This window comes from Balearica regulorum, chromosome 2 (assembly GCF_011004875.1).
Source record: "Balearica regulorum gibbericeps isolate bBalReg1 chromosome 2, bBalReg1.pri, whole genome shotgun sequence".
Classification (NCBI taxonomy): Eukaryota; Metazoa; Chordata; class Aves; order Gruiformes; family Gruidae; genus Balearica; species Balearica regulorum.
Window position 1 is genome coordinate 47641752 of NC_046185.1, and position 17720 is coordinate 47659471.

The window sequence follows — 17720 nt, forward strand, 5'->3', positions numbered from 1 at the left end:
TCAGGTAATAGAAAAAAATAGTAATACAGCGCATATGATTGACCTCAGAAGGTGTCAGGCTTAAGGGGCCTTTGCCACTTTTGAATGAAATACTTAAAGATATGTTAAAGACAAGTAATCTCAGTATGGTTTTACATGTTGGATTTTTTTTTTTAAATAAATTCAACTCATAAAGCTAAATTTATTTATATACTCTTTACCGCCTTTCCAAATTCTGGAATAGTGTAACACATCCAAATAAGCACTTATTTTGCATTAGAGGAGTGAAAAACAGTTGGTGTGCTAGTGAACCTAGTCTTTAATTTGAAACAGACTTACTATTTTTGTTATCTAGGATACAGTAACTGTGTCTGCAGTGACAGGTAGGTGTACCTGCTGTGTGCCCTGCAGTCCTGCTCTCCTAGTCTGCCAAACTGGGAAGCTTTTGAAGCACAATGTTTCCCTTCTTGTTTGTGCACCCAAATTTTCTTCCAAAAGAAAGCAAGGAGCATGTGGAACGTGCAGGTTTTTGCTTTCTTTTCCTCTTTGTAGAAAGGGAAAACTTATTAAGGTGAACTATAACTATTGTTACTTCTGCTGTTAGAAGCCGAACCTGTGTCCTGAAAAGTAGAAGAAAAACACGCACAGAAGCGGGGAGAAAAAGATCACCAAAAATAGAAAATTCAGCTTCTGACATTTATACTTTCCATTTTTCAGCATTATCATTGCAACAGAGGCTGACAGCATTGCTTTCCAGGCATGTCTGATACATTAAAAAAGGCTAAAAAAATAAAAGGAGGCCAAGGAGAGCTCCTTTGGGGTCAAGCCCAAATAATGTTTCTTCTTGGTTTCCACAGCTCCAAGGCTGACTTTGTCAGCACCACTTGTTTGTCCACACTACACAGCACTTGGCCCTGGATTTCTGTCCTCTGCACCTCAGCAGGGACCTTGCAGCCTTACTTGGTGGTTAATACTACGTACTACTGCATTTCAGTTTCATTTACTTGAAATCATGTGAATCCACTAGAGTAGGTTTTTTTAAAAAATAGTATTAAAGTGAAAGTATGTATAATATGCCATGAGATGTGGCACAATGACATGTAGGGTGTCCGGGGATATAAAGCTTTCTGGGAGCAGTCCCTGGAGTGAATCACATCCAGGCTTTGCAAAAGAGATGGGTTAATCTGAAATAAAACCAGAGGTTGAACTAACAGTGTTAATGATCAGATGTCTACTGGTAAAGTTTGCTCCATAGTCCTCCTTTATTTTGCAACGTTGACACATGCTTGTAGTATGGATAAAACTCCCCTCAGTCCGCTATTAATTCACAGTTTCATGCTACTTAAGACATAGTTTTTACTGTCTTTTAGGTAATATAAGGAATGTGAGATTAAGACTTTCTAAAATTAGATAGAATATTTGTGGGGTTGAGAATAGCAGTGGCAGGAAAAAGAGACGGGCTAAGGACAGGCAAATGGTGATTTGGAAAAAAAAAAAAAAGGAAGTGGTCCAGGGTGATACCGGAGTTTTCCAGTAAGTCTGAGTTAGTCTATGGAGAAATGGAACAAACTCCATCTATAAAGGCCACTCTGCTTTCAAAGACTGGAAGGAATTCAAGATTCCTAAATCTCAGCTGTCATTCACTCTCAACATCATCTATGAAAATCTTTGGGGTAGTGTTTCAGCTTCTTTTAGCTCTGTCTCACATGGAATATTGTTATACTCTGCAGAAAAAGTCTCCCTCAGAAATATTCCCTTCCACTGCACATGTTGATCTGTTCATAATATGAGTCAACCCATTGCTTTGAAAAAGATAGGAAAAAGACTATGAAGTATATAAATAAGACTGTGTCATAATACATAGGGTCTTAAATTAACATTGCAAAAGAAACTGTAAGTCTGACATTTCCTAATTTCTGAATATTTCTCTTTCCTTTTTATTATCCTTTTAAGGTAATTGTGTCTGCTTATAAAGGCATTAACAAGATTCCTTTTCGCATCTTTATCTGGTAATCAGGAACATAATACTGAATCTATTTGTGCAATTGTGACTGTTAAGAATCTTGGAAATCAAGATAGGTGGAACCTGCCAACTAACTCACGGTTACCAAAGTCACTGACTCAGGTCATTAATGGTTTAAGTACCTCCTCATTAATATAGTTTAACGAAAGATGTGTTTTCTGTCCTGTCTATTACTGCCGTCAGCTCTTATCTAGGAAAACTGCCATATTTGAAAGGGTTTATACAGACTGCATTTCAAAGAAGGATTAAAAATCCCAACTTTCTTGACAAACATAGTGAAAATCAATCATCTGAAGTGTATTTGCTAGTAATGACTTCCTTGTTTTCATACACGCTTGAATTTTCATCAGTTCTTGAGAATTTTTCATGAGTTAGGAAAAGATGACTATACAGTCATCATCCTTGCTAAGAAGAAAAGTGAACATAGACACCAACTTTAAGGTAGAGTCCATTAAACACATACATCTTTGGAAGCAGTGTTCAACATTTTTTGTTGAATCTTTTTATTTTAATGCTTTCTGTTTAACATATTTGCCTTTTATATATAATACCTGTACAATAAGGTCTGTAATTGGTATAAAACCTTATAAACCCTTTTGGATCAAATCATATTTAAGATGATTTTGTTTAAGAAACACACCTAACTAAGTGATAGTAACCAATAAGTGAAAATCTGCCAGCAACATTAATGAAATAAAAAATTAGGTGACTATTTAACGTCTTGGATTCAATTAACTTCTCATTGATAGAAACTAAGGTTTCAGTGCAACCCTGCTCGGAGTTGGAAAGAGACGATGAATTCCCCTAGTTAGGCGAGGGTCTGTGACTCCAGCGCGGTTCCTCCAGGCACACTCCCTGAGGTCTAGGTAGCCTGACTGCACCAGTGTGGCCCCCCCGTAATAGCGACCGTGGTCCCAGTTCTGCGGCAGGGACTCTGGTGGCTTACAGCAGGGCCAGGCACTTGGCACCTGGAGGTCTCGAGGTGTTCCCCAAAATCTGGGGCACAGATCCTGAGGCCTTGTGCTGTTGGGGCCAAAAATGTCAGTGTTTTAAAAGTTTGCAATTTCAGGGCAGTCAGCCTTGTCAGTGTTAATAGGCTCCCTGTTGTGGTGCTGAGGGATGAGGCATGGATCTGTCTGGGCTAGAGCCTGGCCTCCTAGGACTTCCAGTTTCCTTGCTGCAAGGTAAAAATGACAAATCCTAGGCGCCATTGCAGTTGCTGATGAAATTTGACTTTAAAAGCTGTTAATTTCACTAGCATTGTTGCTTTGGGGTTTTTACTTTTCTCATAAATTGAAAATATGGTCATCATCTTTGACTGTCTTCACTATTCACTTCACTATTTGGCTCTTCCCCTTTCCTGAAAGCAGAGTGTGAAATACAAGATACAGCTGTGATTGTTTCAGCCTTCATCCGTGCTCTGGAACAGTGGTGCACCCAGTTCTGATTTGTGGGTGCACATCCTGGCTATTTCCCCATTCAGCAACAGGACAAGACTCACCCCCCTCAAACCATCTGAGGGCCCTGAATTTCATTGTGCTGGGAACTGCTGCGTGCAAACAGAGAGGAATATGTGTTGTGTTTCTATGGGTTCTCCAGATGAGGGGACCAGAGGAGTGCCAAGTAGCACTCACAGCCTGCAGGTGAAAAATGAGTAGGTGAATCTTACAATTGCTACTTCCAGGAAACAGGAATGCCCACAAGTAGTATAATTTTTTTTTTTTCCTTTAGAAATGGATGAAGTGGCTGGAAACTTCCTAATGTACCAGGAAATGAAAAGTTATTTAGCTTTTGCATTACATTTTTTAAGTGATAAGCAGAATATGATCGTGTGATTGAAGTTTTTCTCAGGGACTATACCAGAGACCTTAACTTATTGCTACATAAAGTGTTACTTTATCATTATGACATGTAATAAATAACCTACAATAGCATTACAATCTAATTGATGACTGCCAATCTCTGGATGCTATTGAGGAGGAAAAGTGAGGATGCACACATGGAAACAACTGAATTTAGCTTAAGTAAAAGTTTAGAAGTAAAAGCACGAAGAATTGTTAAAGAACATTTTGAGCAATGAAATGATTAAATAAAGACAAAATAATGAAATCCAGGAGTGTACAAATTAGCCTCTCCTTGGCTATAAAAACAGCGCTGTTCAAACCTACGCTGTTGTAGTTGACTCAGTGCTTATTAGCAGCATAATACATTGTTATTAGCCATTTAGTGTGTCATACCACTCAAAATTCTTTGTGGCCCACATCCATTTGAATCTATCCTGTGGCAATTTTGTTGAAGAAAAACACTTTCCGTTTGTTTGCATACACAATTTATATACTTAGAATATTCTGTCCTATTCAAAGTCCATGCACGTACTAGAAGAGAGACAGACTACACTTTGAAATTCGTACTGTAAACACAATAGCAGACTATCTGCTTACTGACTCAGCTCTCTACATTTGAAGGAGGGAAGATACTGTGGAGTATGGAAGAGCGGATAGAACAACAGAAGTTAAGAAACCTTTTGTTTGTTCATTCATACACTTTAAAGAGTTACTACAAATAATGTTTTTGGGAGTTTTTCCAACAGTATTCTTTCCATATTTTTGTTTCTTTATGAAATATTGAAGTGGAAATATTTCAGATTGAAATAGAGCTGCACTGTCAAGGTAGAGAATTCTCATTCCTGACTTAGACACATGTTTTCCAATTTCTTGTTCTTCTTGTTCTTAATTTTCTTCTTCACCTTTCTTCATCTTTCTTCTGATAACTGGAAGAAGGAAGTACAATGAATCAGTGCTTTTGGAGTATCATAAAAACTTCTCCTTTACATTAGGTCCTAAATCACATTATCTGAGTCTACATAGCACCTGTGGTATTTGTTATAATTTTAGTCTTTTGTATGAATGACTTACAGTACTTACTGAGTGATTTAATTACTGACTGTGTGACTTCATTTAGTCTTCTCCTTCGGCTCATATTGTGCTTCCTACAGAAATGTGGCTGAATCCATAAGACCGTCTGAATACAAAGGGTTCTGGCAAGACCTGGAATATTTTATTCCAATTATCTTAATGGATAGTTAATAAAATACATATTATGACAGACTGAAGCTAAGTATCTAACTAATTGTAAACTCCATTCTGTGAACATAATTTTAATTTCTGCCTTCCCTGTAATATTCATTTTTGCAATACAATATACATCCTGACTGAAGACAGGCAGATAATGGTGGTGGGAAAATACAGTCAAATCCTAACAAAGACTTCCTGTTTGAGTGCTATGTTCTTAGATCAGAGAATTAAGTAACTCTTTAGAGGTCTCAGTGAGAATGCTACCAAGAGTCATACAGGATAAGTGACTGTACTGAGAAGCTGATGCGTAGATGGGGTGGTTATGGGAATCTGACTCTTTGTAAACCTCAAAAGATGCTTATGTTTAGTAAGCAAGAAAGGGCATTCTGGCACCTTATGTTGACCTCTGAGTCAAGCAAGAAGGAAAACAGCTGTCTGGACTAAAGATGTAAATCAGAGCTAGAGTCAAAGTCAGGAAGGGGGTGACTAAGTTGCAGAATTTTCCTAAGATTTCTGAAATCTAATCTCTGGTGCTAGATAAGAAGAAAACGATATTTGGTTAGACTAAGGATGTCAAATTCAAGTTAGCTGGTGACTTAAAGACTTCAGTTTATTAGTCTCAAGATATCTCTTTTCCCCTTCACAGTATAGCTCCTAATCTGACCTACTGTAATGCCCTCTAGCCACATATATTTTGCTTATCTTCCCCTATTTGTTAAAGTTGGACCCCCTCCAACCTTCATGTTCCCTTCCTAAACCAGTCCTGCCCATGAATTCTTGTAATTCATTAATTCAATACTCATTGTTTATGAAGAGCATGTGTGCATCTGGCTTTTTCCAAGACACTTTCAACAGGAAGCTCAGGATACTGTTGGCTGTGACGGTGACATCTAGTCCACAAAAAAAAAAAAAAAAAGGGTTAGGGACCTAGCTTGACCTGCTCCATAGTCCTCCATACTGTATATTTACGGTACCATGTCCTGTTTTGGCTTGTGTTGGCTAGCACTTTCCAAGAGAAGATGTAACACAAGTCGAGGAATAACATGCACCAGGGCCTGCTTCAAGCAGGGAACGTGGATGGAACAGCACCAGCTTTAGTTCCCTCAGCACAATACAGTATTCCACCACTATCCCAAGAGGCTTTGCCATACCCAAGGGTATGCAACGCCTACTCTCTGTTTTGTCTTCATAGGCTGAAACACAGCCTTCACATTAATTCAGTCATTCATCCGTTCACCCTCCTCCTCCTAAAATACTAATTGTGTCTTAGGGCAGTGAGGCTATCGCACAAGACTGAGAAGTGGTAGTGGACTGCATAGTGTGGACAAAGCCAGCCTGTGCCACTTAGCCTTACAGCAGAGAATGGTTCCTAGCTCTGTTTATTTAACGATATGAAAGTAGCCCCAGGGGTTGAGAAACAATGTGCATCTCTAAGATGCAGTCAGCCATCAGCACAGAGGTAACATCTGGCAAGAAGTTATGCACATCTTAATTGGCCAGCTGTTCTTCTGATTGATTCATTGCCTTCCAGGAAGCACACTTACCTCTCCGTGCTCAATTTGGCCCTGCAGAATATCCAGCCTCTGGGCTGCTTTCACTGTCCGGGCAGTGTATTGTGCAAACCTATGTGGGAAATTCCTGTGCAAAGCCTAGCTTTGCCCAGCTGAAGGCCATGCCATTCCTCAAATGGTTAACTGAACGTCAAGTTTCTGTCATGGCTAAGGGGGTGCTGGTGGGGATTCAGCAAAGTATCTAGGAGCATGTGTGACTGTGGAGGTGCCCGTTGTATGACCTGGGCTATTCCAGCACATGGTCACGCTGCACAAAGCCTAGAAATAGGCTGGTGACTAACAGCTCTGGTGAGATCATAGCCAAGTGCCTCAAAACAGAAAGGAAATGACAGTGCTGTCTGGTCACAACAGGCTGGTTTCTGGCCAGAGAGCAAGATGGGCTTGATTTATGATTGTTGAGTTCTCATGAAGCTATAGGGAATTACTGATAAATGTATATATCATCTAGAAAAAAAAAAATTTCTTCCTTTGAACTTCATTTTACTTTTTGCAATAATCAGGAGATACTTTATATATGTGTGTCAAAAGCAACTGCTTAATATAAATGTTTATCATCATATTTGCTGTTCCTTAGTCGAGACAGGCAGGGTGCTGTCTCTGTATTCTGCTAGGTCTACAACTGAAGTACTTTTTGGTAATTAATCTTAGTGTGTTTTAAAGGTAGCAAAGAAGGCATGAATTCATCCTTCACAAAGATGGAGCTTATCTTAGACTTCACTATTAAATTGTTTGGGCAAGTAGTGCAACATACTTATATTAATGTTAGTTTATTAGTTTTATTTTTAAGATTACAAGCTCATGAAAAAAATTCTCCACAACACTAAATGTCAAAAGAGTGTTAGCTTACTTTTTGAAAAATGTGTTAACAATTATACTCCAGAAATCCTTTAGGAGGGGACAGAGGATGAGATATGGTATTTTACTGTGCAATTTCTTGTTTTCAGAGTAAGCAGTAAGTCTGTAAAAGGAATGATTAGAGATTATGGCTGCTTTAACAGAAGACATTAATGGCAAGGTCAGGAATTTCTTTGGAGCAATCTTGTTTACTTGCAGGGTTTTGACACGGCAGCTTGTGCTCTCTGACATGTTCCTCTAATGGTCGCGTGCAAATACCAAATAAAAGTTGGGAAAAGTTGTAGGCTTCTGCAGATGAGACTTTGGAGACCAAAAAAAAAAAAAAAAAAAAAAATAAAATTAAAAATATAAACCTTTGGTTGGGAGTAAGTGGAATTATCTGCACCTTTTCAAGATGTTTCCATTCGTTGCTTCAGGCTCCTGGAGATGAAATAGCAGTATTTGATTATCAGTGTTACTAAGTGATATAGCAAGAGCCATCTGGATAAGTACAGATATATTTCCCTTGTATAGCAGTAGAAATTGGCAAGTATAAAACCCTTTGAGGAAAGAATAACATCACATGTATTCTATATCTACTCATTATCAAACTCTAGGCTACGTTTTCAGGAACCTAATATAGAAGGCACACATTTCATTTTAAGATTGGTATTAAAAGCTCCTACAGTGAGTAGACACAGTAAGCAGAAAGATACCCTGTTCTTACGCTATTGTCTCTTTTCCTTATTTTTTTCCTGACAGCAGTTAAAAATCATAATACTGTTCTTTAGATTTTTCCTTCCTCTGTTAACCAATGGTTTTGTCTGCATTCACCAATATTTTTAGTCGGAGATTGTACTCTGATTTTTCAGGCTTTTCTTAGCTTGTTTTTCAGTGGATCTTGAAATAGTTTTCCTTTTTTTAAATTTAACGTTGCTAATCTGCTTACTAAAGCATTCACAACTGGAATAAGGTCAAAAAACAAGTGCATCTTTTCATGTGTACTTGCACATCAGCTGAGATTGGGTTTTTTCATGAGGCTTTTACTCATTTTTAAAGTATATCCAGTCTGTTGACAAAAGAGCTTTATTTAAATGAGCTATGCAATCTTTACCAGCAGTCTGTGGAGCAGATTTGACAATAAAGAAATATCTCATTACCTAGGAGCTTTGTATATTATACAGGTGCAACTTGGTAGTTGAATAGTATAAAAAGATAAATATTAACTGGATTTTACTAATAAATCTGCCATTCTTACAGAGCCAAAATCTGTACAGTTGTTGTAATTGGTGTTGTTTGAGTTGTAACAATGAATGGAACTGATAAGGCTTATGTCATTTACATAGAATTTAGCATTCACAGCGCACTGTTGAATTAATATGACACACACATTGGGTCCTCTGATATAAGATTAGCATCATTTGAAAATAGAGAAAGTGTAGATTTAGAAGTGACATATTAGTCTCTGTTCAACATGTAATGGCAATTTGCTTAGGTCTGAAAATCATAATAGGTTACTACTGATAGCAGTGACTAGTAGTTAATACTACTTCTGTTAGTTTCATTTTGGTTTGCTACATTTTGTAATAAACTGAAGTCTCAAGAGGGTCTACTGCAGAATTACAGAGAAATATTATGTTGAATCCAGAAGGTCAGGTACCAGTTATATCAGTGTCAGTCAACAGTGGTGTTGAAGGACTTATATTCCCTGAATGTAAACCAGAGTCATGTTTCATTAAAGAATTCAGTGAAATAATCTTAGTTTCCTGTACTGTCAACGCCATAGAATAACTATGGGTTTAGCTGCCTAAGGGAGCAATCAGATGCCCAAAGCCTTTTGTGAACCTAGCCCTGGGTATAGAAATGTCAGAAATATACCCTTCTTCAAGGCACACTATGATTTCACATCTCCCCACTGTCTTCAGTTGAATCTGTCATTGCTAATCAGCTCTAGAAATTAAAGACTTGTATCAGATGCCCCCCCAAAAAGAGAGAGCACAAAATTCCCAGTTATCACTGACAAGCTGAGTTTAAATGATGTGGTTAACGTGCCAACGGTACAGTGTGGCAGATATGAATATAATACATTTCTGCAGGGTTACATTCAGGACCCTTGATCTCACAGTGGACTTTGTCTTCCATCATTCTCTGCCTTCTTCACGACGTGAACCTGATTCATGTTCAGTATATGATTGCAGGTGTACATAAGCTTTCCAAATGTTTTTGAGAATTGATGACGTATTATTTTATGATGGTCCTTATTATGACTATCTCTAGCTTATTTATGTTCACCTGAGCTGAATTCAGTCTATTCAGAAATCCAGAAACTAAGACTTCTGCTCAACTTCATCTTGTATGATATTGCATTGCAAATTATTTCTCCTGCAGGAGGGAGGGTAGAGATCTTTTTTTCTCTGGATGATTCTATGAGTTTTGCTTAAATGGTGGGATCTAGTGCTCCATTTCTCTGTGATATGATCATTGCTGTCTGCCTTGACATTTTTTAGCTTCTGGATTGCTGTGTGTATATTGCTGACATCTCAATTGGATATTGTTAATTTAAATGGTTTAGGTTCATAATACTTCATCAAAATATGGTATTGATGGTGGGCTGAGTCTAGTGAGACTTCTTGGAAATGCTCTGCCCATCTGTTTCTCTCATCTGCCTCAGCTACATATATTTTTCCATTCTTGCTGCTGCTTAGTCCATCTCTTCTTCTTTTTAATATTCACAAATGGGTTTAGTCATTTGGTAAGGAGCTGTAACTACCTACTGTATCTGCAACAACATCTTCAGCTGCTTAGTTCTTTTAAATGTCTCAATTTGTATTTCCTTAGATTGTTTTCAGTCTGGAATCAACCTTTATTCAGAGTAGCTATGTGTCTAAGTCTCTGTAATGATAAATTTCCATTCCTTGAGCTGTGTGTCTGAGTTTGCTTCCTACTTTTCAGGCTGTTTCTGAAGGAAACTTCAGGAAAGGAAAAGGAAATTTCAGGTGGTACTTGAAGGAAAACTCATAAAATCAGGGTTTTTTTCTGGTAAAATAGTGTTGCACTGGCAATTAATATTCCATTTTTATAGTCTATGGTTGGTTCTCCTTGTTTGATGTTACTGTATACTAGCATAGCTATGTAAAGCCTGGATTAGACCATGATGGTTAGGATTGCACTAGTTCTGATTAACAGTTGGATTTCTTAGTCCCAAATTGGCATCCTTAACACAGACTTCATGGTGTGATCCAATTATACCTTCCAATTTTCACAAAGATTTTTTTTCTCTGGGTTTGCTGAGCACCAACAGATGGATGTTTATACTAGTATGCAGATAGGCACATTGTTGTCAGTGATGAATCTCATCCTGGACCAAAATAACAGACATTATAGAGAAAAATCAAGTTTCAGTGCTGTATTCCTGATCTACAGTATGACAAATTGCTTTGTGAAGATGGTTTATGTACAGGGTAGAGTTATATAGAGATAAGCATTCTTACTTGCTCAGCAAGGCTGATACATGAACAGTCTGGTCAAATGTAGGATCAGTGAGAGGCTCAAGAATGCTTACAGAGGGCAACATTCTTAAAAATTTTGGTTAATAAAAAAGGGGAAATTTACTGGTGACTATCTGCAGTAAATAGTTTTCCAAAGACTTACAGTTTTCATCAGATGATTTTTATGAAGAAGTCATATCACATACAATAATGCTGTCCCCTTTGAAATGTGAGTCCCCTTTGCGCATCTAGTAAAGGAAACATCAGTGTCATTTCATAATGGGAGCAGAATAATGTATTTTGCCCAGAATACCTCACAAAAAAGCAAACTGCTTGGGCTATCCAAACAAATTCAGCCTGAGGCAAACACCTGCCATGCACATTTTTAGATCAAATGTTTAAAGTTTGGCAAAATTTAAAGAATCTTCTTTTGAGACAGGCAGCGTACTAGTTCTGCCTATAATAGTATCTACTACCTTTTGTGTGATCCAGAATCTTGCAGTTTTACTGGATCAGACACCTTAGAAGCAAGTATGCATTCTAAATGCAGAATACATTTTTCTTAGGAATAATTATAATTTTGGAAGATAAAATGAAATTTTATTCATAGAGGGTCTGATTCTCTCTTTGCATTCTCAGGTGTAAACCTAGTTATATTCAGAGCAGCTGAATGTCACTAATTAGCAACAGCAGAGAGGAGAATTAGGTTTGTAATCATAACCCAATATAATGCTAGCACCTAGTCACTGGCCAGAACTGGTAATTAAAGCAGTCCAAGTAGTATGTTACTGACTGAGTTAAAGCATCGTGGCTGAGTTCCACATGCTACTCACTTTGTATTCTTAATGGGGCCACATGTCATATGATGTTTAATTAAGTAAATACTCCCAGTTTGGGGTCCGTTGTCAAATATGTCTGTAATCTGCACTGGTCTAGCCCTATGCAGCTAGACTGTGTCATGAAAGACAAGAATGTGAAAATTTTGGGTTCCTGTGAACTGCCAGGCAACAAAAGTTAAAAGTGTTCTGGTCTAAATAAGATACAGTTCCTTCTCTCTGTGTAGCATTTTCTTTCATTTTACCCTTTTTTTCTTTTTTTACTGTATAGAGAATCCAAATATTGTCATAGCATTAATTAATGAGGGCCTAGAAACAATACCACTGGAATAATGAATTAGGCTTGTATAGACCTCAGCTTCAAATAGTATTATATGATTTTTATCCCAGTTTGATCCCTCAAAAGAAATTACAGATTAAAATATTAGCTTAATTTCAATCATATTCCTGCAAATCAGGCATGTATTTAATGAAGTATCTTGATTTATCATAAGAAGAAACTTAAAGGTGAGAACAGAATAAGGTGCCCCGAATCATAAGCTTCCTCTCTAGTAAGATAGCAACGGCAGCTAGTTCACACTTCCTTTTCCCAAATTTACACTGATATTATTGATGATATTAGTACCATATATAAATAAGGAATTAAACAAATATAGACCCATATGCTCCCCTCTGCTGTGAAGCACAGAGGGGAGCCACAGCACAAGTAAAGGGTAGTAACAGTGAAGCCCCAAAGTAACAGCATGGCCAGGGCAACTTCTCAACAGAGTCCTTCATTCTCCCCAGGAGCTCACAAAGGTGCCTCTCCAGCAAAGCCATCGGCTCATCATGTCGTTTGTTGGATGAAGACTGGGAGAAGCAACTTGCTGCAAAAATTGTCCCCTCCCAGAAAAAAAAAAGGAAAAAACCCACCCAAAAAACCCTCCAAACCCACCTCTTTGAAAGCAATTGCTCCTCCTTGCATGATTAACTTTGTTTTGACGCTTGCAGAAACCCCTACAATCCCTTTAACGGAAGGTTGTTTCGTGGGGACTAACAGCAGACCTGTGTCTGCTGCAGCCATTGCAGGTGCAAGAATGACAGAAACAAGAATCCTGGTGCTTGCTTTCCTCTTGCATCCCCAAAATCTGGAGCTAGCTTATCTTTTTGTTTCCTTTTTCCTTCGGTTCTGCTCCTACAGCAGAGTAAGTGTCAGAAACAAAATGAATCTCATCCAATATTTGACTACTGTACATAGTCCTACACCTTGACCACTGGAGATGCTGATACCTTCTCTGTACAGCATTTGACTTGATGTGCTGAGAATACAGCATGTTTCTCAAAGTGTGAAAAAAAGCAATGAAAAATGAAGGAGTTAGCAATAACATCATGTATGCAACATACATAAGTCTCCATGTGTGATCAAAATTTAAAAGATAAGGAAAAGCAAATAACTATATGTCTATCATATGACCGAGAAGAGGATCTAAGAGAAAAGTATTGGTGCCTGTAGGGATAGACAGAACATGGTAAAACCTACGAAATCTAAAGGCTGCTTTTGGGCTAGAAGTACTCTTTAGCTAGGTTACTCAGGATTTTTCTGTTTTAAATTGTTTCCTCAGCTAAAGGTCTGCAGTCGACTTGGGAGATTGCATGGCCACTCCTAGGTTAGTGGGTCCATCTGTTTATTCTAAGCTTGCAGGTAACATTATTTTATCAAGCTGTTAATTTCTCACAGACATGTATTTCTGATTGTGTGCATTAATATTATTTATGTTGCAATTAATATTGTAAAATTAACAAATATTGAGTTTACGCTCTATTATGGTGGCCACAATAAGATGTATTCAAAATATGAGATGCATTAGATGCAGAAATACTTACAAAAGTAACAACAGCCATCAAGGACTCATAATTTTTAAGTGTTTATTAGTTCTTCAAAATGAGAAATGTTAGTGAAGGTCGTATTGGACACCAGCCATTATAAACTGTAAGTTTCTCAATAAATATTATAGTAATTTTCAAATAGCCAAAACTCAAAATTTTTTAATGTCTTGATTCTCTCAAGACAAAAATTTGGATAGGTGTTGAACTGGATAGCCACTGATCCCTTTCACCATTCACTTACAAAATTCTTTCATGTGTTCTCCCAACCACGATTTTCCTGATCACGACAACATATCTTGCAATTATTTTACCTTTTTACAGAAATGTGAATTTTGATAATCCAATAGTTCTCTACTTATTTCATTTTTCTAGGGCTGAAGCAGAATGTTTCATGAAAATGTCATAAAGTTGTTTGGTTTGTGCCTCTCTCACCTGCATTCTTTTTCAGACTCTGGAATGGTATTATACAACAAGAGATTTGAAAATAGTTGAATTAACAGCAGACCTGCAGAAAAAGATAGATTTCAAGAAAAAAAATAATTTCTTAAAATACCAGGAAAGGAGCACTGGTACTTAGAAAAGGTTCTTCCAATTGGAAAACATATTCATATTTGATTTCAGGGTTTGGCTGTGATTCAGATTTATATTTTTATATTTTCCCATTGAGTTCATGTATGTTGCCTCATGTTATTTTTAATATAATCTGGCAGGACTAAAAAAAATTATGTACAAAGATCTATTTTAATATTTTACAGCATCATTTACAAAGATGCAGAGTACTCACAGCTTCCATAGAATCTAATGGGACTTGTGGAAACTGAGTATCTCTGAAAATCAGACCATTAATTTTGAAAATGTGCATTAATTACTCTCTAGGCTGTAATAGCTCACTAGATATTACTATAATCTACATTCTTTTGAAAAAGTGTATTTTTCACCTGGTACACTGCACTTGCTCCTAAAGAGCAGTCATATCTTATCATGTAAAAGCTTTTTTATAACTGATACAATTATTGACCTGTGGCATTGACCTTAATGAAATGTAGTATTTCCAAAGGAATGGTACAATCCATTGTGTTAATCTGGCAACCTCTTGAAGGCCTCATGCTAACAATAGCTATGCAATTTATTGAAATAATTAACTTGATGAAACACAAACCCGTGTATTTCCACTAAGCAATAATTTAAGTGGTTTAAATTTCCATTTTCTAAATTGCATCTAGTCTGGAGTATGCAGCAATGTTTGCAGAATTTACCAAAACCCAGTCATTTTCAAAAACATCCTGTGTTGGTAGATTTTTCAGATCTCGTTAACACATTTTTCTTCTAGACTGAGACCTACCACACCGTGTTTATGAGTTCCAAATACTTGCAGATTAAGGAAAAACTGATACCAGTCTTAACTGTAGATTGTAACAATAATTACTGTTAGCAAACAGCAAAAGCCTCTCCGGTAAGCACTCCCGCTTTAAATCATTTTGGTTAGGAACCTTTGCACCAAACGTGGTTCCCAGGATGTTATCTTTTCTATACGTCTATATAAAATCCTTTTTTTAAGTAGTGTCACTCTCAGCCGCTGCATTTGGTGCAATTTAGTGCTGTTAGATGCTTTCATGTCACGTGGTTATAGCTAGGTAGATTAATAGGAACTTCTATCTGGAAATTTCTTTCCTGTTATTGTTCTCCCTGAGCAGTTGATGGCTAAGTTAATTCTCTTTAGTTTTGTCATGCACTAAAGCACACATTGCCAAGCTATGATAAGCTTTACGCAGGGGAAAAAAAAAAGCCCTTGTGTCCATCAAAGTCTTAAACTTGCATTTTAAACTTTGGCCTGACCTGATGTGCCATTCAAAAAGCTTCAAAAGATTATTTTTTTAAGAAAGGTTCAATATGTCCCGAGGCTATCGGTTTTGAGTTAAACTGGGTGAAGTAGAAATATTTTACTCATCAGCTTTGCAGTCACAGAGTTTGCCTCAGCTAGAACAAAACTGCTGAGGCATTTAGAGAAAATTAACCCCCCATCCTGGCAGCCAGATGTGACTGGTTTCTGATGAATGCACATGAGTGGGCTGAAAAACCAAGAGACTGTGAAATTCCTGTCAGGTCCGTACAGCGCAGAATGGGCTATTGACTGCTTTCTATATTTCCCTCCATCATTCTTCTTGAACGCTGCCATTAATTTCCTCTCCTGCTCTGACTTGGGAATTTTTTTTTTTATTTATTTTTTTTTTCCCCCCCCTCCCTCCTTCTTGCCTCTCCCCCCTTGCCCCGACCCCCACCCCCCTCCCCGTTGCGGTTGCCGTTCCCGCCGCCGTTGCGGTTGCCGTTGCGGTTGCCATCACCGTCCCAGCTGCGGGCGTTGCAGAGGAGGCTGCGCCGGGCGCTGGTGGCGCGGTGGAGGCGGCACGGCCTCTCCATCCAGGCTGGGCTGGCGAGGATCCAGGCAGCCTCTCAGGAGAACGCTCAGAAAATATTAGCTGTGCAGGTAGGTGATTGCAGGGAAGTCGGAAAGATCATTCTGATCTAGATTGAAAAGCAAATGATGGGTAGTGTGATGAAGCATTAAAACCATATCCCATCAGAGTTTTATAAATTTTTAACCTCTTTAATAAACTGGAATTGCATGAAGGATGAATTCAGTAAGTTAGCACATATACCATGCGCAGTTTGAAAAAAAGGGGGAGATTAGATTTATTTCTCACAAACCTTTGGAAAGATTATTATAAATACACTGGATATAAACATTGGAAACATAGAGCAGCATTAGTATTGCTGCTTCGTTGTTTTAGAAAATGTTACTGTGTCCTGTTTTGTGCATGTAGTATTTCCATGGTAAACAATATTGTCATTTGCACTGTATTCATCTTTAATTTCTTTAGCGTGAGACTGTTTTTTAGAAGTATCATACCTTCCTAGCTCAGTTATATGATGACTTTCCCTTATTTGTAAAAAAAACAACATTGAAGGGTTATGAGATTTAAAAATGTTTTCCAGCGGTGCATGTTTTTTTATTTTATGACTTGTTCCCCAGATATATACATTTACTATGGAAAATATCTACTATACAGTATAGTTCGAATGTTCTTGTTCTTTTTTTCTTGGTACCATATTCATATGTCTGTAAAGCCACTCCTTTCAATCTCTTCCCATAGTTAATGGCCATAACCAGATGGCATTTCTGAAGGGTTTTTATAAGACTTAAGTGAAAAATTTCTTCAGACTTACTCCTTTCAAAAGAAGTTATGTTGCTGATGCAGCTTTAGTGCTGCATATTCTTATAAACCTTGTTTTCTAGTTTTTAACAGTCAGGCTTTGTCATATGATTGCGGAAACAATTTTATTACATTTTAATATTATGTAATTACACCTCACAGTTAATATCTGATGCATTAAAGTAAAAGCTAACTTGAATAAGTTGTAGAATTCCATTAAACTGCAGCAGCATCATGACCTGATTTCAGTATCTCACTAAGAGGATTTTTATTTTCAAATTCCAAATTTCTGTATATGTTCTATAAAAGATTTAGAAAATCCTAGTCATATTAAAATCAGAAAGTCAAGAAAAAATAATTAAAAGAAAAATATAATCAGATTTCATACTTTATTAATGATTTTAATACACTTAATTTTATACATTTTTGGGAGTGTTATATTTGTTAAATATTGCACTGAACTGCGTGCCATTGAAAACAGGTAAGCTGGGAAATACGCTTTTTTTTTTAATTCAAAATTCTCATTTAGCATTTGAAAAACTGGAAAAGCTCCTTTTTGATTTTGGTAGGGGGATAGCTGGGATGATCTCTGTTCTCTCCTGTGTTCAGCTACTCCAACAGCGAGTGAAGAACAGAGGTGATCGATGTGCAGACTACAGCTCATGAATAATAATAGCAGTGACATGGAAGCCACAGGTGGCAGCTGGTTTCCTCACACATGAATCTTTACATTACATTAATCTAATGTTACACAGTATTTTAATAGCTGTACTGTGAACCTCATATACAATTGAACTCCTATGTCAATAACTTGTCCACGTTATAATGACCGAGTTT

At 37.4% G+C, this 17720-nt stretch overlaps 1 protein-coding gene across 5 annotated transcripts in view; it reads left to right on the forward strand.

The window, feature by feature from the left end:
* CCDC178 (coiled-coil domain containing 178) overlaps window positions 1-17720 on the forward strand; it is a 181679-nt gene that overhangs the window by 147109 nt on the left and 16850 nt on the right. For 4 of the 5 annotated variants that reach the window (XM_075744162.1, XM_075744161.1, XM_075744165.1 and 1 more), the window contains one exon: window positions 16022-16156. The exons of the other annotated variant lie outside the window; for it this stretch is intronic. In XM_075744162.1, coding sequence (XP_075600277.1) covers window positions 16022-16156 — 135 coding nt within the window. The remainder of the gene's footprint in view (window positions 1-16021; window positions 16157-17720) is intronic. 5 annotated transcript variants of the gene reach the window in all.